This window comes from Pipra filicauda, unplaced genomic scaffold (assembly GCF_003945595.2).
Source record: "Pipra filicauda isolate LSUMZ 115617 unplaced genomic scaffold, ASM394559v2 scaffold7_size6619720_pilon, whole genome shotgun sequence".
Classification (NCBI taxonomy): domain Eukaryota; kingdom Metazoa; phylum Chordata; class Aves; order Passeriformes; family Pipridae; genus Pipra; species Pipra filicauda.
The window spans coordinates 3,218,912-3,242,407 of NW_024104976.1; the positions used below are offsets into that span (position 1 = coordinate 3,218,912).

The 23,496-nt window shown below is 40.6% G+C and overlaps 1 protein-coding gene across 7 annotated transcripts in view; it reads right to left on the bottom strand.

Annotated features, from left to right (window-relative positions):
* The window catches only part of MYO5A (myosin VA), a 98,334-nt gene that overhangs the window by 63,767 nt on the left and 11,071 nt on the right, over positions 1–23,496 (bottom strand). For all 7 annotated transcript variants that reach the window (XM_027732098.2, XM_027732095.2, XM_039390028.1 and 4 more), the window contains exons 2-4: positions 14,852–14,962; positions 13,624–13,795; positions 8,428–8,572 (exon numbers count right to left, since the gene is read on the bottom strand). In XM_027732098.2, the coding sequence (XP_027587899.2) occupies positions 8,428–8,572; positions 13,624–13,795; positions 14,852–14,962 (428 nt within the window). The remainder of the gene's footprint in view (positions 1–8,427; positions 8,573–13,623; positions 13,796–14,851; positions 14,963–23,496) is intronic.

Here is a 23,496-nt window from a genome sequence, read left to right on the forward strand (position 1 = left end):
TGCAATCTCTGAGCATCCCCATTGCACGTTTGTGGCAGCATATGACTAAAATAACCTGCAGTATCCACAGTTAGAACATTCACACGTCTTTGTATCTGAGAGCATGACTAAAAAAACCTGTATAATAATTACTGTTTTCCCTCCGTGAGGTTCTCATAACAAAGCCAAAATAAATGAAGTTTACACAATGCCACTTACAATAAAAGCAGTGTGAAAGTGCTAAATATCATTGTAACTGCTTTACTGATGTTCCCAAATAACTCAGAAGTACTGCTGTTGATCAAAGAATCACAGAATAGAAAAATACATCTAATACTGCACATGTTCCAAATAGCTCATTCAGTCTTGGAATAATTACCCACAGAACAGATTTTGAACTCCTTTTTGTGAAACCCATCAGATTTCATCAGGTATCAATATAAAGGCAAGAGTTCTCTGTAGTGTTCAATGTTTTGTGAGCTTCACAGAAAGCAGCTTGATTAACTCATTAAGAAATTTAGGAAGGACTTCCCAGCTGCAGGTGGCCAGGCCCAGCAGGCTAAAGGGAGCACTGTCTCCAAGGGACTGGCATCTTCCAATGCAGGAAAGAGGATGCACAGCAGACAAATGCAGGGAAAAGAATAAAGCACCAGAAGGACAAATCCATGGTATAAGATGAATAAGGTTTTGTACAGCTCATCTGAAGGCTCACTAAATAGGTCTGATTTCAATAAATGTTGAGATAAATAGAGTGTTTCCTAAAAATATCAGTAATCATAAACTTGAAACCAAAATGTACTTTTTTTCCTAGGACACACTTCTTTTTTCAGCTCAAAATGTGGTTTGGGAGAGATACAAGGAGGTTTTTTTTGCAGACTCACCAGTCTGTGCTCTCCCCAAGATCTGTCCTCCCAGCCCCTTGCCAGGGTAAGTCCCAGGTTCACTCTTTGGGCCATTTTGCTCCACTTTTCTGTGATGCTCCCACTGTTACAGTTACTCGTTTTTCTAAAAGACCAAAAGTGCTTCTACACTAATCCTAAAATAAAAGGCAGCTGTAAAACCCACCAGTGCTGGGAGGTTTAACACGAGTCAATGCAATATATTTAGCTTCACCCTTGCCTAAGGGTGGTGTTGTGTGGCAGCAAACAAGGCTGTGCATGCTCAGCCACACTCCTTCAGCGCAAAGGCCTTTGAAACTCAGCCCAGGGCATGCAGCATCTGTTAGAAGCCATTATAAAACCTGGCAGCTCTACAAACCCAGGATTTGCTTTTCAAACAGAAGTAATTTAACTGTTCAATAAATAAATAAATAAATAAGCAAGAATTCATTCAGCAGTTTTCTAATGCTCTTGGACTGATGCAGAGCAGCAGCAGCCAGCTCCAGGCTGCCTTCCCGGCACCTCTCACATCGAGGGCAGGAGGCAACATCTTGTCCTTCGTCAACCTTCTGAACAAGCTACTTTAATACCACAGCTCTTTGCAGCCCTAAATAAATTGTTATGCCCTGTTTTCTGGATTTGAGTGGTGACCTCCCTAACATGGGAAAGCACCCTCCTTTGTCCTCTTACTTTCCAACTTCTTCCTCGAGCCCACATCGCACAGGTACACCCTGCCATTCTCTCCACTGCTGCTGAGCCCCTCTCCCTGGGAGGTGACCTTCCTCTGGAAAAGTTCTTCCCTGCAACCAGGCAGCCCTGACAAGTGCCACCCCAGTGCTCTACCTTCGCCCCTACTGCAGGAAACCCTTTCCCTTAATTTTTGAAGTTTCCTTCTTGCAGTGCTGCATTGAACAGCAGGCACAGCCCCTCCCTGCCTGCAGAGCAGTGTCATCACGGCGTTCCCAGTGCCAAAGCCTCCAAATCCACTTGTATTGGCACATCCCAAAAGGTGCGGCCTGACACAGATACATTTTCCACCCTCAAAGGGCTGGTGTGCGGACTGACAAAGTAACTGTAAAACGCCCAGAATGTGCAAAGTGCTATGTAAGTGCTCAGGATTATTATCAGAGACTAAAGCACTTTGAACCGTTCTGTGATGGGGGGAAAACAAAAGCAATGAAAAAGTGAGTCACTAGTGCTTTCGCCCCAGGAGCAAGTGTCACTTCTCACACAGAACAGCAGCCACATTTCTGGGTCTGTTGCACCTGCACACCCTGTACCCATCGGTTTACTTTGTCTATGTGGATCTAACACGCCTGACACATCCCAGTCTTCACAGGTGCCATGCATTAATGATTCAGAGGATTCTCCAGCTGCAACCTTGAGTCACAACAATTGCTCCCGACTAAGCAGTAAATGAATTCTTTGTAAAATCATTCACTTTTAATAGGCATGAAGCATCAATGCAATAAAACATGCTCTTTAATCACATTTATAAACGTATTTCCAGTTTAGCTTGTTCTTTTAAGCCTAGCAGCATTTCTCACTGACATCTTTAACTGCTGGAGAAAAAAGGATGTTCTGAGCACAGGACAGGGACTGGAAGCTCAGTGCCTGGGACCAACTGTGGGCTGATCCAGGCACAGCCACAGCACACCACCTCTGCTTTACTCGTCTTCTAAACAAGCAGAAATTAATACACTAGTATTAGAGGAGAAAGACTTTGGTGAATGCTTGTAAAGTGCCTGGAACACATGAAGTCTTCTGTGAAAGCAAATGTTATTACGCAATAGTTGTTACCTGGCACAGAGACCCCTTAATGCTGCAGGAAAGGAAGGCATGAAAAGTACAGTATGCTCATTTTTGTACATTGAAAGCACTGAACTGAACTGTTGCACTATCAGTTATGTACTTTATTCTCAAGTACTTTATTGTCAAGCTGATTTGATTGAGGCATCAGACACAGGACCAAGACTTTGAATTCAGGGGCTCTGTGCCCTCCTTTTGCTGCCTTGCTGAACTCAAAGCTGCCTTCCCACTCCCCATGCCCATTTCAACTTACAAAATGGAAATAATGATACTAATCTCTTCTGTAGAGGACTTTTAAATCTGCTCCTGGAACGTGTCAAACAAAAGTGAAATATTACTGTTACGCATAACCTGATTTCTCACAAGTCTGTTCCAGCTCCAAACTCAGCCACTCCAAAACACCTCAGGTTGTTAAGCATCTTTGCTCCTCTTCAACAAGAGTCTGGTAAAAGCATTCTGTAATACTCTCACGAACAGAAGATGCACCTTTTTTTTTTAATTAAAAAAATGCACCACTTGCCACTGTAATTGTACCCAGGAAACACAGCTCTTGACTGTAAAAACGTCAAAAGACCATGAATTGTCGGTAACATCTCCCAACACATACAAATGAAGAAAACTGAGGTCAGCACATGCTACAAACCCATGACAGATTGCACTCCAGAGGAGCACAAAGATGAGCCAGCACTATGCAACTGATTTATCCAGGGATTAGTCAGAGATCGCTCCTGCAACAGTTTAGGAAAGCTCATTGCTTAGCTACCAGCAGGACACCTCACATGAACTCCAGCTTCCAGCAGGGACCATACTCAACCCTTTTGTTGCCTAAAAACAATCACTGCATAGAGAAGTAGGTCCCTTATGTTATATCAAGTTGATTCCCCCACCTGCTGTCTTGTACCTGTAACACCACGAAACGTCAGACCCAAAGTATTAGAGACTACTCCAAAATCATCTCATCAGAAAGGACCATTTTCCCCTTTTCATTCTAATTTTATCATCAGAAGCCCAAAAATACCACTTCTTTTCAAGGTAGATATTTAATTTAAGAAGTCCTATGTCAAGGCCAAAAGTGGAAGAAGGCTGTTGTATGTTTGTCCAGCACCCACTGCAGCAGGTTCTCATTCCATTGTTAATCATCCCCTTCCTGACTTCTGCCAGTGGAGAACAGAGTATCCATTTATCGCTGGGAAGCAAAGCAGCAGCTGATCAGATGGGATAAGCTGGGATGCCTAAGGTAACTGGATGCCTAAGGTAACTGGATGTCTAAGGTAACTGGAGACTGTCAGTCAAGTCACCTGCTTTTAAAACACCTACTCAACAGCTCACCAAGCTTTCTTTTGAACAAAAAGTGATAGAAAAAAAAACCTTCCTGTAGGTGAAAGCCATCAGACACACGCTGAAAATCTGACAAAACAGAGAGGCAGCCTGCTGATTACAGGTAATTTAATGAAAAGATACACACTAACATTGAATAAATAATTATATTTTGTCCAAATTGAAAAAAGCAAAATTTTGGAAATTGACACTAAAAACTGTTGCTTTTCACACTGGTATTCATTAAGTTTTATATAGATCTCATCAGTATGTAATTCTGTTTGCAAACATTACTTTCAACTTGCATGATGCTAGACAACTTTACTAATTAATCAGAAGGTAATCTCACAGTTAATTTATTAAATTGAATCTGCTCTATCCGTCATCAACCACAAGTGGGATGGAACGAATCAGACCAACAAAGTTCTGATAAAAAAATTCATTATCTTAGTTACTGCAATATACCCTTAACAAGGCAGGGGAAGGAATCCTGTGCAAGAGTGATTTTGAACTTCTTTCCCTAATAGTGTTAGGACACTGGTAATCATAAGTCTTATACATTAATGCAGGTCTCATGCAATTCTTAACAGTTTCAAGAGTATAATCATCAGTGTCTTACTGCAAACCACACAGTTAAAAATGGAGGCTTCTTTGAATTACAAAGAAAATGAGCCACCCCTGCTGATGGTTATGATTCCTACTGAAGCTGTAATGCTTTCCAAAAAAAACAGAGGAAGAGACCTGCTCCAAACCCTCACACCTGTGGTCTGGAGGCTCATACAACCCAAACCAACACAGTTACTGGTAAATATGAAGCACACATAAACCTAAGTCTAACACAATTAAAGTGCAGTTGTGAAACTAGTTCATTGCTTGTTTTGGGCACAGCAGAGGAAAGGTGTTGGAAACAAAGCTGTCAGTCTGTGCAGAGGAGCCAAAGGAGGTGGAGAGAGAAAAGGAAAAAGGTACAAAGGCACAGATGAGAAGGGAAGAGCAGGGAAGAAAAGAAATAATAATTCCAAGTGAGATTAGTCTTAAAAGAGCTGTACACATCTTCCTGCACTGAAAAAGACAAGAAGCTACCGAGCAAACAGTAACCACTTATTTCACTGTCAGCTATGTCACACTGTCACAGATGAGCCTTGTTCCTTTCCACTAACCCTCCACTGGAAACTGGTGATGGAACTGCTGTTGGAAGAGGCAATACTGGCTGCTAAAATGGGCCCACCACCCCACAGCCACAAATACCACGTCATTTGGCTCCTGCTGCACAAGAAATGTCACATGCAAAGGTATCCTTATGTGCTGCTTTACACTGCAGTTAACCCCAAGCAGTTGCTGAATATCATTTTTCATGCCAGATGTGTGCTCCAACCATGGCATTCCAGTGGTCAACATTTTTGCACTGTATTTTTCTGAGCATGCAATGCAAATATTTATGGTGCAATCACTAGCTTTCCTGGTTGCTGCCATGGGGCATTTTCTTCAGATGAAGACTACACAGATCACTTAGTTATAACCATGCACACAGAAGGACTTTCTCAGCACAGCAGATAAATTAATGGAGCTGGAAAGAACAAATTCTAAATCACTAAATTATAAATTAACAAAAAGACCTAAGGAGTAAATATTTAGAAGAGCTCCCTGAAGTCTTACGGATAGGAGCATCATGACTAATTATTCCAGTGATCATTTAAACATGGAGTTAGGAAATATTATAAACAAGAGAAAAATAAATCTCACCAATTTCATGCATAAATGCAGATTAATGCCATATGAGTAGCTACCATATGAATATTCAATGCACTTATTAAAGCATTAATAAAACAGTCACAGACAATCTGATTTTCATTTTTAAATAACCAGTTGCAGAAATGTAAAACTGCACACTTTTTTTCTTTAACGTCATAATTCAGAAGTAACAGGTGATTTGTTCAGAGGGTAGAAAGTATTGGTGAAGTTAAAGTACTGTCAGTCATAAAAGAATAACAAATTGTTTCTAACACGTAGTCACACAAAGGAATTAATTAAATAATGCAGAAGGACTATTTAAGATAATTTCCATGGTTACATAATTTCTCATCATTTGTTTCAAAAACGAACTTCTACCACGTCTTATTTGTTGTTATTCAGGACAGAACTGCCGCAGGGTGCAGCGAGAGCTGGAGAGCAGGCAGTTAAAACAAAAAGGAAAAACCACAGTGGAAACTCCAGCCAAAATCTCAGTCCCCCGAGTCTTCCCCTGAGAGCAGAGAATGCCAGTGATGGCAGACAGACATCTCCATTGCACAGGCTCCAGCTGACAGGCCACAGAACACAGGCAATGCAGCAACTTGAAATTTCAGCACCAGTGAGAGGTAAACCCCCTTCACACAGTGGTAGAGTCAGCCAGTGGAGAGAGATCCCTCTTCAACCTCTTACTTCCACTGGTTAATATTAAGAACGACAATTCTGGGAATTTGGATGACATCCCTTACTGACATGGTCCCTGTACCGTGCCTCAGACATAAAATAAGGCTAATAAATTATTTTGTAGAGCTTTTAGAGGGACTTGAGCAGCAAGCCTGTATGAAAGAGCAGTGATGAAAGAGCCATGATACAGATGTGCCTGTCATTACACACAGTTCTGCCTTTGTATTTCCGTACCAGACTGTATGCCTATTTTCTCAGCAAAAAGGAAGCAAAGCAAATATCTCTGCCACTCGACAGTGCAGATGTAGGGTTGTCCTGGTTTCAGCTGGAAGAGAGGCAATTTTCTTCCTGGTGGCTGGTGCAGTGCTGTGTTTTGGATTTAGTACGAGAATAATGTTGATAACACAGAGACATCTTGGTTGGTGCTGGGCAGCGCTTACCTGAAGTCCAGGACTTGTCAGACTCTCACGCTCTGCCAGTGAGCAGGTGCACAGGAAGCTGAGAGGGAGCACAGCCAGGACAGCTGACCCGAACTGGCCAGGGGATTTTCCATACTGGGGAAGGTCATGCCCAGTATATAAAGTGGGGGGAGTTGGCTGTGAGCAGCTGATGGCTGAGGGCTGCTGGGGGACACGCTGGGCATCGGTCAGCGGGTGGTGAGCAATTTTACTGTGCATCACTTCTTTTTCTTGGGTTTTATCCCTTTTTCTCTCTCTCCTTTTCGTTATTATTGTTGTTGCTGTTGTTATTATTTTATATTATTTTACTTTATTTCAATTATTAACCTGCTCTTATCTCAACCCACAAGTTCCTCCTCCCCATCCCAGCAGGAGAGGGAGGGAGTAACTGAGCAGCTGTTTGGTACTTAGTTGCTGGCTGGAGTTAAACCACAACAAGGGTATTTTTGAAACACTGGCTCTTTTGCATAAAATGCTGTACTGCATTGTACTGTTTTCTTCAGAAATTATCAATTATGTGGGTATTGTGAATCGCTGTATTCACATATACACCTGATTAACTTCACAGCCTAGGGAGCATTTTATTCATTCTAGTTTTTATGCAGATTCTTAAATGAACAGATAGCTAATTTCAAAGATGAAGATTTTATCGTTTTCAATCCATTCTCCCCTTGACTCCCCTACCTGCAGTACAGCTTAAGGGTCATCACAATTAATCCAGAGATCTCCCTCTCTTTCACTTGATTAATTTAATCACAGGCTATATTGTCAACAAGGAAAACTATATCAATAGCTGGCAGCTATCCAGCGAGGATACCAGGGACCATCTTGTTAACCAAAGTCCACACAGTAGCCCAAAAGATCTTTATCCTAGAAACGAAATATTTCAAAAGCTCCCCAAACTGCAGGCTCTTGGGGTGAAGGGGAAGAAGTTTCTGATAACCACTGCCCTTGGGTGACAAGTTCATTTCATGCAACATCTAAAGAAATGAGGATTTCCTGCACAGCTGTTACAGTGTCCTTAGACACTCAGTTTTCAGGCGCTCTGTGCCATCGTCCCTCTGCTCCCTCTTAATTCCAGTCAACAACAGCCACAGGCAGATTACGTAGCTGGGACATGACCAACACGACCAGGAGCCTATAATAGCACTCATAAGCCGAATGATTTCTTTTCTCTTGTCAGCATGACATATAAATACAAAACAGCCAAGAATCTGGCACTTTTCTCTTTGATAATCCACTGTTGATTAAAAAGTACCTCCTCATTTTGCTAATCAAAGTAAAACAACATAATCATATAAAGCACATGGCTAATTTTAGCCCTAAATACTGACGAGATCTGTGGTAATTCCTGTTAACTGTCAGTGGCCATGAACTCCACAGCACTTATAATGCTTTACTGTTCACTAACTTAGGCAATTTATCCTCTTGTGAAATGTACTAAAGCACTGGATAAAAGATGGATCTTGCAAAATATTTCACAAGCTATAAATTAAAGAGAAGGCCGTTGGCCAGCAACTTTGTTCTATTCCTTTCAGAAAAACAATGACTTAAAAGACTTGTGGTGTACAAACCTGGCCATCTGCTTGTATGCTTCCTCAGCCACTGCAAAGATATGTGGATCCATATCCCCCATATTTTGGCCACTGTATGCATTGATGATATCTTCGCCATAGATAGGCAGCTGTTCATAAGGATTTATGGCCACTAAAACGATACCTACAAAGGAAATGAAACAAAAGGAAGTAGTAATAGTTGTTTCAAAATAAATGCAACCAAAAATGGCTTTAACATCAACTATTGTTCAAACCTTTCTAAAAGTACTAACTAAAGAATAAGGATCTGATATTACTGACTTCAACAGATATTTACTGACTACAGTTTTGTGTATAAAAAGTGTCACAAGAGTTTACTTCCTCTCTCCTTTGGTAAACACATCAGGGACAACTTTTTACATTTTCTCTCTATCTGCCTTTTCTAAAGCTAGCATGCACAAAACAAACAGATTGAGAATGTGTCAACTTGAAACACTGCCTGTTTGGTGCAGTAAACCAATGCATGTGCATTGTACTTCCCTGTGTTTTACTGTGAATTACAGATGATAATGTGATTTGTGAATTATAAGGACCTTGCTGACTGCCAGTTCGGGTATGTGATGTGTGTTAACCCTTCAGCTGTTGTACTGTGCCCAGGAATAACTCCTTTGGTTTTTGTGTCAAGCAATGAAGTAGAGACATGGTGTAATCTGCCAGTCAGGCAGGACAACCTCCTGCTCAAAGGGATCAGAAAATCCAAACAGTAGACACATTTCATAGGGCTAACACAGTGTGATAAAGTCATGTCAGGAAATTAGGTAATTACAGCTCTAGAAGGCTTCATAAAACATTTATCTTACACATCTGTGTGTGTAACTACTTACACCTTTCATTTTCTTCCATTTTCCATACCAATTTAACACATATCTGGCTTTGTTAACACCATTCATCATTACAGCACTTCTGAACTCATGCCATTATTTCACTCTCTCCACATAGGAAAACTTAAGTCTTACTCTTTACAAACTTCCTAGACACAAAGTGAGACCTCAAATGCTTTTGGGAACATTTTATTTTTCATGAGAAATGAGAACTACTCTGCCCACAGAGATAATCTGACAAAGATTCCTTACACATCTCTCCCCTGCAGCATTTACAATGGGTAGGGAACACTTATTTGCCCCGTGCAGGAGTGAAAACACTGATCACTGCCATGTGAGACCCAGCTGTGCTCTCCTCACATGGCAATTCCTCCTCACTTTGAGAGTGTGATAAGGGGGGGGGAAAACAGAAACTCTAATTTTAACTGTAGACGTTTTAAAAATATAATTCCTTCTTACATATATGTTTTGGTGCCTAAAAGTGACAATGCAGGTGCAGATGGCTGCACAGTGACTACAGCAAGCCAGATACACATGCGCCTTGGACAAGCCATCCCCGAAGAACCTGCACCAGAAGCGTTTCCATAGCACTCAACTCGCTTCTAAATTTGCTCAGAAATTCAGCCTTACACGCACAGACTTCCTCAGTGCAGATCTCAGCTCTCTGCTCTGTGCAGATCACAGTGTTGTGATGTCTATCTAAGAAATTTTCCACCGAAAAACTGGGAGAAGGGAAATGAAAGCATCTACAGTCTGGCACTGCTGCTGGGAGCATTATCCCATTTTTAAATCCTGTCATGCATTTATATATCAAGCACAAGCCATAGCAAAAACATTATAAACAACAGAATATATTTCAGGAACGGATCTGAGAGATCTCAATCTATTTCCTCATATATATGGCAAGTTTAATGTCTCGACACGCCCATGCAGGGAGAGGTTGTGTTTTTCCATCAGCCATGACTTCACTGAAATGACTCAGGAACTCCAGTGAAAAGTCTCTATAAACGTTTATGCCAAGTTCTAGTGCTGTAATGAAGACCCAGAAAACAAGAGGGGGGTTAGGGAGGGGAAGCAACCTCAGTACTAGAAGACTCGAGGAATATTTTCCATGTTGATGTTTAACATCTGCCCATTCTGACCGTGAAAAAGTAGTAAAAAATGAAGTACGGCTGCACCACCAAGCTGAGCCTCCCAGGCTTGCAAGTCTCATCCAAGAGACTTAAAAAAAAAATCTGTGTGAGACTTCAGACAGTTCCCTCCTGCTTTTGACTATGCTGGTAAAAATAAACCCTTGAATTCGAAAAAAACAGCCCTGTGACAAGTCTCCATCATATAAAACATTTAACTTCAGTAGCGATCTGTAAAATCAACGAGCAACTACCATCTGGAAATAACCAAAACAAGTGAGTTAGGAATTATTTGCTTCCTGCAGAACTTTGAAATCAGTCTGTCTCACAGGGCTATAATCCAGATTAATTTACATATAACTTCTTTTTATCTCCACTAAATCATATTGCTATTTTAAGAAATATGGCCTTTCCTAAATCAGATTTATGTGTGTTTTTGTTCCACTAAACTGAACTCTGGCTACTCTTTGTGCCATTCCTCTTATATATAACCAAAGTAAGTGCATCTAGTTCTTTTATCTTGAACGTACTCACCCATCTGAGGCCATATTGGACATAAACATAAATAATTTATTAATTTAAATTAAAGTTCACTCTCCTGCACAGCAGGCAGTACTTTTTACCAATCTGAACTAACCAGCAGTATTCACTGAGTTCTCATCACAGCCATAGCAGTTTTTCCATGTAAGCAAATTTTCCTTTGTCACTTTTCAACCTCCTTCATTAATTCCTCAGTTCATATTCCCAATAGTAAAGCAAAGTTATAAATCACCTCTGAATTGCTGGTGAAAAGCTGTCTTGAAATTATGAAATCAGGTTTTCTGTTTAAAAGTTTGCATTACTTCAAGGTGAAATTTTGAAGAATTTAATATCAATTTGACATATTACACTAAGACAGCATGGTTGAATTCATTTCTAGGGCCTTGGACATCCATCCATCCATCCATGCATTTCAGTTCTAGTTCTGCTGGTTGAGAATAATGTTACCCTGATTCTCCTGGTGGATTGAAGTGGTTTTAATTTCCTTTGGGCTACATCAGCTGTGTTAGCTGAAACCACCTTCACGGGGTATTTAAACTAACCTGGCTAATGTGTGAGTGAGATTAAGGAGGCAAATGCAGTCCCTCCTGCAGGCAGAGCTCTAAGGCAATAATCTTTGTAGAGGGGAAGTAACCTCTACTCACGCTGGAAACTGATGGAGAAGTTTGCAAGGTGGATGTCTGTGGCCAAAGGATCAGGTTTTTAAAGGCTGGCATGCCAACTCTGTTTTCCTTAGTTTATAAGATAACATACACTTCCTACATCCCAAGAGAATAAATCCACAGCACACTGTTCAGCAGGGCTGAACCTCCATCACAGCCTTCTCCTTGACCACCAGGAACTCCCACCCCACTGGATCCACACGTTTCTGATAAACCCACATGTAGCTCCCAGAATCATTTGAGTCTTGCTTGGAAGCAAACCAGCTGACCAAGCTCCACCATCCCAGGCCCTCTGGCAGACCCATCCTTGAAGAGCTAAAGGCCTTCCAGCTCCATGAGAAATGACAAAACCAGCCAAAAACACCACTACAGCTGCACTGGGGAAAACATGAAACGTGCTGTTTTCATGTTTTCCCAAACACAGCGAAACACAACTAGCAGACAGCACATTCCTTCTGAAAGCCTTTCAAATGCTGCCAAACACAGAGCAGCCGGAACACAGTCTGGGCAGGCTGTCTGATGGGAGGGCTATGGTGGTGCTTAGCAGGCATGAGACCACCAAACTGAGACTGAAAACCCCTTGCAAGCTCAGGCCATGAGACTCCAGTTGCACAAAAGCCCTTTCACAGAAGAGCTTTGCCATGGGGGCACTAGGGAGAGAAACACAGATGATGTCTCCACTGGGGGAACTGAGGTGGTTTCCCAGGGCTGGGACCACAACACGCACACTCAGCAGGGGCTGCCCAGAGAGGCTATGGTGTATCTCCAGCCATCACTGGTGATACTCCAATACTCTGATACTTTGACTGGTCCAAGCCCTGAGCAACCTGATCTGGTCAGACCTGTTTTAAGCAGGGAGCTTCACTGAAGACTTCCAGAGGTCTCCTCCAACCTAAATTATTCTGCGCTCTGACTGCATGATGGGATGAGATGTGGTATGAGTCATCTCCCACTCCTACAGGAGTGAAGTCTGGCTGCAAGTAGGGGGTGGCAAAGTCTGATCCAGTCCTCTGTGATCTGGCCACTGCTGAGAGCAGGACTGGGAACAGATGCACTCTGCCGAGAATCTGCAGATTAGGAACAGCCGGAGTGAGCAAAATGCAGCAGGATGTTAATGCCTGCAGTCTGTCTGTCACAACATGTTTAACGTGCTGCTTGTCATAGCTCTCCATACCCATCACCATGGGTGGAGCTATAACAGATGTCAGAAGTACAGATAAACTAGAGAAATATTTAAAAAAATTGCAAAGTTTAGGTATACTGAAAGATTATATTAAAAGCCAGCAATGTGTTTTGTCTAAACACTGAGATTTAAAAGAAACATATGCACACAGAGAAAAAAATCTCAGAAGCATCAAGTCTAAATTTTGAGGCTAAACTACCTCACAGTGCTTTAAAATAGACCACTCAGTTACAATTTTGCACTTATGATAAAAGTGATCATTAAAGTAACTTTTCCCCATTCTGGCCATCTGAAAGTACCACAGGCAATTACAAGTTTGGGTAACCTCTACTGTGAGTTAAACAGTACTTTTAAAACCAAAATCGATTGTAACTGTGATAGGACAAGCACTGCCTCAGGAACTGTTACCTTCCAACAGATATCTTCCAACAGAGATGGAGGAACAGAGGTTATAGCTGGGCAACAAATTCACCAACCACCAAGGCATCATCTATCTGCACCCTGTGAGGCCCCTCCTCCAGCCCATGCTGACCTAAGCAATCCTAAGGGGAACACCAACCAGACAGGAATCCTACTGGCAAGCTAAAATTGCTGAATATACATTTTACAAACAGAGTCCCTTGGGAAGCTAGAGGAACACACAGTGAAGTCAGTTTTCTCTGAACCTTAATATTCTCAAGCCGACGTGACCACAAACATGGGGGTTTTCCTAAGAACAGCCCAACATGCCCTATCATTAAACGATTTTAAGTTAAAGGCAGACATATCAACAAACTACTCTCCTCTTCCTGTCTAGGGCATTCTCTGTAAAGATGATGGTATGAAAAGACAGTACTTGCCACAATAGGTATAGATGAGCTTAGAGTCTATAAATCGAACTTTGAGGTTGTGCAGAACGGCAGGTTCGTGGAGATAACTGAGCGCTGTGAGGTCATTTTCACCAACAAGTATGTCAGGGTTTCGCAAGGGAGGGAGTTCCTTTGTCTTCGGATCTAGGCAATATTCTAGGTCCTGAAAATCAATTGGAGACACTTGCTGAAAGAGCTGCTATTTCCGTTTCTAATTCAGTCCCTCCAGCCGTTCTTCCCAGCAAAACATGCCCAAGTTACAGAAACACAATGCAAGATTTAAATTTTCTGGTTATTTGATTAAGCTGTTCTTTCTCAAAAAATGTCATTTAAAATTTTCTCAAAGGGTTTTCTACATGTACAATGTGCAACCGTATAGAGATGCCATCTTTCTAAACTATTACTTAAGCAAACGCCATGCTTTTGCTGCCATACCTTTTTATTAAATAAACCAAAATACACTGTATCATAAATCTGACCAGTTTTCCCCTATTATTTTCCTCTTGAGCAGAACAGGCAGGGGAAGCAGACTCCCACCAACCTATAGCCAGCTTCATACACACTAACACAACACAAGAACACTGGCAGAACGCCGTGAAGAATGCAAAAATGGAAAAAAAATGCTACTTACAGTTTTTGCAGATACAAATTAATCTCTAACACAGATGTTTTAACTGCATCTGTCTCTAGGTCTAAAATCACTTTATTTACCTGCTACTGCCATGACAAAATCCAACTAGAAGGATGTGAGCTTCTTGTAGACATGTCACCATTTCTCAGCACAGCACACAGCATCATTTTTGCAATGCCCTTAATCCTTGCCCTTTTTATCTTTATTCATTTTCTGATGGTTATGCTCCACCTAAAAGTCACTGTTCCTTCCCTGCACCACTGTTCTCCTAGCAACACTGTTCTCCCTGGAACATCAAACCAGGGTTATAGCTTTGATGGCATAAGTAGAAAAAGGTGATGTGATTGAACATAAGAGAGTGGATAGAAGCAACTATTTTTAAATTTACTTTAAAAATAAGGCAAAATTGATTTTTGTAACTAAACAGTAAAATTCAGCACACCAAAAGGCTACAGGAAGTGAGTGGACAAGACTAATTGCACACACCTAAAACCAGATATATTTTGACAGTAAAGCTTCCTGCATTAGGTGCATCAGTCTCTGGTTGAGAACAAGAACAATCAACCTACAAACAACACACAGACCTACCTTGCCTTCTTCAAGTCGAAGCTGGAGGACTTTATCTCCAGGTTTATAATCTTTGAGAAGTTCTGCTGACTTCCAGACCTCCTCTGGATCAGGGATCCAAACCCTGGCATACTGCAATACAACAATAACAGCAAAAGATCAGTGAGTTTTTGTTGCACTATAGTTAAATCATCAATATAAAGGACAACAAAACTGGTTTTTTTTTCTTTTTTAAATACATGTTTAACAGACAGACCCTTAAGCAAGAAAAGTTAATTAGTACATCTGAGGTGAGTAAGTTGTTCTACTGATAAAAGGCTACACAAGCTCCATTTTATTGCCTACACAGAGAGAAAAATGCATTTTCCATGCAGAAAGTGTTCCAAGATACACATTCAATGCTGAAAATCTACAAAGAAAAAAACCAGTGTTTTCAGAGAGATTTAAAGCTCTTTCCTTTGTAGTTACAAATAGAGCAAGCTTAAAATGGTTTATATCTGGGATGCCAAAGGAAAAAAACTGAAAATATTTGGTTGAAAAAGCCTCCAAACAGTAGAAAAAACACCACAGCAAACAAGATTCCCATTAATGGCCATTTTCAATGAAACTTTATTCATAAAAGTAACCCAGTACAAACATATGACTTGTTTTCAAAAACAGAAAGAATATTCATATTTTTGAATGAGTGAAGATATAATGGTTATCTCATATTCAAGAATGAATTAAAGGTGTATGGAAACCATCTAGTTACTTATACAGTTGCATGTACATGCAAAACCACACAAATGAAAACAGCTCTTGAGTAACACAAGGAAAAGGCTGTGACACTTTTAATGTAATAAAGCTTCTGAACTTAAATGCCTAGAGAGCACTGAGATCACCCCACACCCACCACCTTTGCAAACAAAACAGGTTCTTGGCTTTAGAGGTATAGTCACTCTCACCTCATTGCAAAACATTCTCAACCCACTAAATTATTTCAAAATAACTACATTGTATTTGTCAAAGCACGGCATTTCATGGCAGAGAAAACTGCATTTGGTCATACAGCTTCACCACCTAATCTTACACAATTTATTTTTGTATGGCATCCTCCGCCTCAAAGAATGCTGAAGGGTTTTTTTTCCCCTCTTATTAACCCAGTTTTCCCACTACTGAAAATTACAAACTGCTTTTTTCTGTTAGGGATTTTCTGCAAGATTGCATGCCAAACTTCAGATTGCTTTCCTGTTGCAAGACAATACACGACAAAATGTGTTGCTTTTACCCTTAACAACCCAACACAAAACGTGCTGCTTCTACCCTTAACACATGGCAGCCTTTAAAGCAGTGCTGCTGAAAGCTCCCAAACTCCTGAGAAGCTTAAGCCACACATAAATCAATTCTCTCTACTGAGACAGATAATGAACTAAGTAAATAAAAATTCACTTTCATTGTTCCCATTACACAATATGTCACGCTCCCACACCTGCTCTTTCTTCATCATCTTCATTGGATGTTTGACAGCCCTAAGAATGTACTTTATACAAATACAAGAAACTTTTCTCCTTGTAATAAACTTGTGGTTGTGTGGCTTATTTTTTTCTTTGACCTTTATTAGTTTCATACCTATTTGTTAGTGTTTTCAGTACAAAAGTGCCACACTACTTCAGTATTTACATACACTTTTCCTCACTCCCCAAAATATTGACAAATTATTTGAAAAATGAAAGATACCCCAAAACAATTCTTCAGTACATGCTGCTGCCATTCACAGAGCATTGTATATGACAACAACGGAGGAAAGCAGCAGCAGAAGCCATGATTTGGGCACTTGGGATTGGTTGTTTTCAATCCTGTGTCCACAATTCACAAGGTAAGAAACCTTGTTTGAGCTGAAACAAAGGTGTGTGCTAACAAGTGTATGTGCAATGCAAGTACAAACCCACAGGAACTACAGAACAGTTCCAAAACAATTAACCAGCACTTGATGACAGAGATGCAGCATTCAAGTGCTCAGGAGGAATGTTTTCTTTCCTTTCTGCTTGGTTTTTAAACAAAGGATTCCCTATAAAACTTCATAAATCATAAACTCATTATTTCATATAATAATAATAATTTCAATTCACAATTTCGTATCATAATTTCAAATCATAAAATCAGTATTTCATAAACTCCATACATCCAAACATACCACAATGTACCTGCTCAGAGAACTCTCTATTACTAAAAAAGATCCAAAACACAACAAAACAAAATCCAAAAAATCGAAACCCTGCCAGAAATCAGGGAAGTTTTTTTAGTTTAACACAAAGATGCTACAGCATCAGACACAGCTGAAGACTGAATGCATACCACACTTTGACCAGGTTCTACTCCCAAGCTGTAGCAGAAATTTCCCCATCCCCAATATTTCTGATGGGATATTCCTTCCAAGGAATTAACAGAAAGCAAAGCAAATGTAACACGAAAAGAGGAAAGCATTTAATTGCTGTCTAGCAAAACAGATCAGCAGGCTGGTTTCCTCTAGGCTACACAAAGAAACGTTTCCTGATGTGAAAAAGGAGCAGCCTGTAAGACACAAATGCTGTTTAACTTGAGGCAGCAAATGCTGCGTAGCAGTTTCTAACTGTGTGATCTGTGGCACCATGAAATAGGCACCTTTAATTTATTCAGCTGAAACTGTACATTTTCTACTGTCTAGAGAAGGGAAAGAGAAAGCAGAAAACAGATCACCATAGAAACTGGGTTACTACAGACAGCTGAACCTTCCACATGACATAACCCTACAGACATTAAAGTCATCCTATGAGCACTAGGCTGTAGCTTTTCATCTCTAGCATCAGTGCCTAGCCTTAAATCCCTGCCAAAGAAAACACCTGGTAAAAAGAACGGGTGGGAGGAAAGAGAGAGATGTTCCTAATTACAAGCACTGAGTCATTTCACAACATTTTCACCTTGTTAATTTAGCAGAATGATTAGCAAAATCAGATTTTCATGCTATCTTTTATATAATCAGTTGACACTAAAATCCCATTGCTGCCTAGCCTGTAGTGGGATTCAACCCTATAGAGTTAAACAAAGCACCACCACTGGTGGAAACAGGACCAAGGGCCTCTCTCTTAGGAAATATCTTACTCTGGTATCTGCTATTCATCCCTCTTTATTTACTAGTATATAAAACCATGTTTATGACAACGTTAAAATAAGACTAAAATAAGACAAACTTCTAGAGACACTGACACAAATCAGCCTTCTAAAAAGGAAGTTCTAGTCTAAAAATGACAATAATGTCTAAAATTCTAGCACTGAAATGACAATAAAAGTTACAGCAAGAATCAAATGAACGTTAGTGTAATTGTGCCTGATTATGATCCATGAATACATTACTCGTTATGGCAGTTCAAGGCAAATTTTGAATAAAACATCTGATAGGGGAGATACAAGTATGATTTACTCAAGGAAAGGTAGTGAAATTAAACTTTACATAAGTATTGCTACCTTTCATGTCAGCCCAAGCTTATCAATAGTGTCACTTGCACTTTATATTTCAGTATTGGTTTGGCTCAAATAAATTTAGCTTTGCTATCCAGATAATAATGTTGTCCTTTCTCTGTGAGTGTGATTCTGGCTCACCACTGATGACTTCTTCCTCTCCTCACTGGAAATGTAGGACTGAAAGAGGCATGGGAAGGACATGCAGCACATCCTTCCACCCTATGACAAAGGTATATTTCCAGCCCAGCCTTCAAAGGACCATTCCTTAATCTAAAATAGTTTAAAAGTCAGAGTGAAAATATTAAGGGTAAACAGATGAGATGCCCTTGAATTCAGAAGGAAAACAAATAATTAAATGCATAGTGACAGGACTATTTCAAATCTCAGTTTCCTGCCTAGACTCTCTTCCAGCCTCATCCAATTAATGTAAAAAACCCCAATATTTCCAAAATCCCATGGAAGTGTGGAGCACCATACATTGTCCAAGGAAGGTCAAGTGGGCTGCTGAAAGCCAACAGTTTATTGATATCTACAGAAAGACTCTAAAATAGAGTTCACAGCAGAGAAGAAACAGAAGTTTTCATGTTTTACTGGTGGGTCAGAAGATTGGCTGGATTATTACAATTTTATATAATAAGAAAACATAATAGGAAAACACAGCATTCTGTCATACCTCATGATTTCTTCTTAGATCACATGAAGAAATCAGCAGACTATAATAATTATCTATCAAATGAGACCATATGACTCACAAAGCCTCTCTTCTGAGATATTAACCTCTTGAAGTACTAATTGACATTGCTGACAGAACTGAATTAGCAATGCAAGCAGCTCAGCAGTCACTTCAGCAGTCAAATAGTTTTCTACTTCCCTTGCATCATCACAGACACAGAAGGAGGAGATATAGCTATGTTTCCAGCTTAACTGCTCTTTGGGTAAGAGTTGAAAGAGTTCATGAAATGATCAACATTCTAGAACGAAAAAGGAAATTTCAGCTCACAGAAAATTGTCCCTGGTTTCTCAGTGAGATCTACCCATACAAATGAAATTGTACAATTTTCACTCCAGCAGAGATCATCTCTTTTTTTATTTACAGACAGCCTCAATAACCACAGTCTTTCACCATGAAAAAAATACAAGGGACATTGCCCCCTTTGCTTTCAAGAATGACCTTGGTTTTGGGTAGGAATAAAGCAGTTCATTCATGTCTGGATCAAAGAGATACCGGATCAAAGAGATCAATTCTGGCAGCAGGAGCTGAAGGAGCCAATGGAACAGCAACAGCTGGTGAAAGTCAAAGCCAAATTTCACCAAAATCATTCAGTGTGAATCTGTTGCTGACTGAACATGGCCACCTGGACAGAGCTGGTTGCATTATTAAGCTGGTAAAAGAAAAGTATCTCTGCCAGTAAGTCATAACAACAAAACAGAGCACAAAGTCGTCAGAGTTGACAGGCTTGCTCTGACCACACAATCTGATGCTATTAGAATAATTTCCTTTCAGCTTTATAGTTTCCCCTATGCCTGGTTCACAGTGCCACTGCCAAGGATGACAATACTGAGCCTGGAAACACCTGAAACAGCAAAGTTTAGCTTTTATAGTATCAAAATAAGCAGATGGACGGCCAGGTGAGTAACAGTCAAACACAAGTCATAACTTGACCAACCTGGATCTCCTACAAAGGGATCATGATCACTCACACAGGAGGTGGGAGGAAGTCCTGCTTCTTCCACTGCTGAAACCATTAAAATTTGTGCCATCCTGTGACACATGGGCAGTCCCAAGGACACACTGCACCCCTGTTAACAAAGTGGCTGCACTCTGCAAAGACACACAGGACTTTACTCGCCTTTCATAAAAATGCCAGGTGACCAGGGAGGACTGGAAAGCAGAGTATCTTCATGACAAGTGGGCTGCTGCAAAACCTCTGACCAACCCATCTCAATTCTTCTTATGGCCCGAGGGAAACAGAATCATTAATATTTGGAAAAAAATCCAAGAAGAAATTATCGATTTTCTTAAAGGCAATAGCACTCTTTGGGCATGGAGTGCATTTTCTGTCTTGTTGCTCAGCAACAGCCATTTATAGACCTTTTGTACAGTTTAAGGCCTGATATTTGGAAAGCATTAATTTAAAAAGACATTCAATCATGATATATAGGCAGGGAAATGTAAGTGACAATTTGTATTAATGTTTTAACTGAGAAACAATCTCACACAGTTAGTCCACCTAATAGGAAGATCAAAAGCCCAGTGTTACTCTGTCTCATGGGAATTCCCTGACCAGCCAAACAGCATCCAGGGGACAGCAGTGACCCAGGCTCCGAGCTACCCCCTAAGACACCACCACTGTGAGTTTGCATACCACTGACACTGGGTTTGCACATTTGGGTCACAGCACCCGCAGTGCTCATGGTTAGGCAGGTAAGGCACTGCATCCTTCACCACGCAAGAGGAAACTCCTTGAATCACAGCTCAATGAAAAAAAAAAAATCTGTTGTACTTGAGCACTTCATCTACCCTATAAATATCCACTACATTTGAATCATAAAGACATAAAAAGCTTTTTTTTTCCCCCTCCTTTCTTTCCTTCTTTTAAGCATTTTTATAAGGCATTCTTTGTATTTAGGGCCTGGGGACTTGCAGCAACAAAAGCAACTTGTATGTCATTTGCCAAACATCCCTTGAATGTACAAGGTACGGTCAAAAACTACCAGCATCCCACACGGAATCACTGCAGCAAGATCTGCATCTTCAGTCACTGGAAAAATGTCCATTGACTTACATCTACCTGAAACTTCACCTTACTTCAAATTGATGCAAAAAACCTTAAATCCCAAACACAGGATATCTATACACATGCAGACAAATTTGATCAGCAAACAGAAATGTATATTTTTATATTTCTTTAAATATTACAATTACTAGCAACCTTTGCACTGAAATTCAGAGAAAATTGTCACCCAGCAAACCTACACACTGGGCCTGACATCCAGGTCAAAAAACTCAGTGTTTTGCTTTAAACTATCAAATCTATCAAAGAACAGTTATATTCCGAGGTTGTAATTGATACGATTTTCATAAGAAACATTTGTAAGGAGCTAAAACACATGAAATGTTTAAAAGTTGTGAATTTACTTCATCTTTAAAAACATTGCTTTCTACATTTTATGTTGATTGTACTTGACCTTCTCTTCAAAATGTCACACAGAGGGAGACAGATGTGGTTTATAATCAGCTGTTATTAACCCAGACAATACTTTAGCTATCAAAATACTGCCCATTCACCCCCCTAAGCTGCTGCATACGAGAACAGCACTTGTTAGCTCCTGTTGTATTTCACAGATCCCCTTTCACGGGCTCTTCTCCACCCTCCCCAAGCAGCCACTCAGCCAGCGGCCACGGTTACATCCTGCACTCCGTGACTTACTCAGCACATGATGCCAGTAGCACTCGCAGCTGAAACCACTGGGCAGGGGTGGGAAGCCACCACCCACTGCCTGGGCACACCATGAATTTGCCTACCTGATGCTTCTGACAGGGCTCAGTCAAGGCTGTGTACGCTCAATGACAGAAAAAGGAAACATGTTTCACGAAGTGGCCTGGCCAGTCTGTTACAAGGGAAGCGCAGCCACGTCTTTCCCTACATCCCTGCCACCATTACGAGGACAAGGACTGATGCTCCTGCACCACTGACCTGTGGCTCCCCACCTGCCCCATCTGCCCACAGGACTCCTCATATTCCACCAGTCATCAGCAAACCTGCAGCGTAATAACCCACCATAAACCCTCAGTGAAACAGCAGTGCTGCTGTCTTACTTCCTGCACTGTGCTGTTCTCATTTAATTCAGTAAACTCCTCAAAAAAAAAAAAGCTCTTTTAAAGTAAACAGGATTAAAAAAAAATATTCACAGAAATATCAACGCTGAAGAAAATTTTGTGTTTGAAACAGTTTTGGTTTCTAGACCTATCAAAGGAATGAACGCGGCTCTGCAAGATCTTTGAAAAATAAGGCAATTACAGCTACACCAAACCCACCAATGTCTTGGTCACCGCTTGAGACACAAAACAGCTGAATAACCACAATAAGATCTGCAAAAACATTGAGCAGCAGAGTGACGCCTACCCCAGGCAGAGTGACAGGAAAATATTCTGACTCATGTAAAACTTCATTTGGGGTCATATCCACAGAGAGAGGCATCTGCTGTAGTGCATTTCGATCCATACCACCAAAAGGAAGGCCAAAGCCGAATTACATGCTATGATTTCAAAAAGAAGTTAATTATAAGTCTTCCTTAAAACTCAAAATTCATGCAACCTGAAAAACATGTTACAAGAGTTGTAGAAGAGTGCCCACAAAAATTTAAGGGCAAATGAAAAAACTGCAGTTCCCCTGAATATTAAGCTAATGAGACACATTGCACCAAAGAAAGATTATTAGGAAAAGGATACATGATTTCATGTTTGTGTGCTTAGAGTGAATGCCGACAGTATATTATGAAAATTCTCCAATTTAAAATTTTTTAAAAAGTCTATACACTTAAGGAATGCACACACACAAACAAAAATACTCAATGTTATGATTAAATTCATGGGGGCCCAAATTTAAGATTCAAGAACACAAACACTTTTAAGGGCAATTGAAACAAAAGGAAACACTGAGATGATGTAAGTCATAACACAGACTTCACAGCATAATTACCTAAATGCATAAATAAGTATTGTTTCCAGACCCTGGTACAAATTCAGCCCAGACCCTCATATTTTTCAGGGCACAGCCCTGGTTTTGCTCGTGGGTGGAACAGGCCCATAGCTCTGGCTGCAGCTGGGAGTCCATCCTGGGCTCACACACACACAAGGAGGAAGTGCTCTCTTTAGTCTCAGTGTCTCTGCTTCACCACTGAGCCATCTGCATCGCTGCCATGAGATTATCTGGTGTATCTACAACTTGCTTAGGCAGGAAGGGAAAATAAAGGGCTGTATTGATCAGACAGATGCACCATGCCGTGCTACAGCAAGGGAGTTTGAAACAATGAGTTACTGAGGAAGTGGCGGAGCCATAACTGATCACCTAGCCCACAGAAGTGAAATGAGGCTACATTTTCTCATATCTGTAAAACATCTGGAGCATGGACAATTGCTGACTTAACTGTGAAGGTTTAATTTGAAAGTTAAAAAGGAAATATAT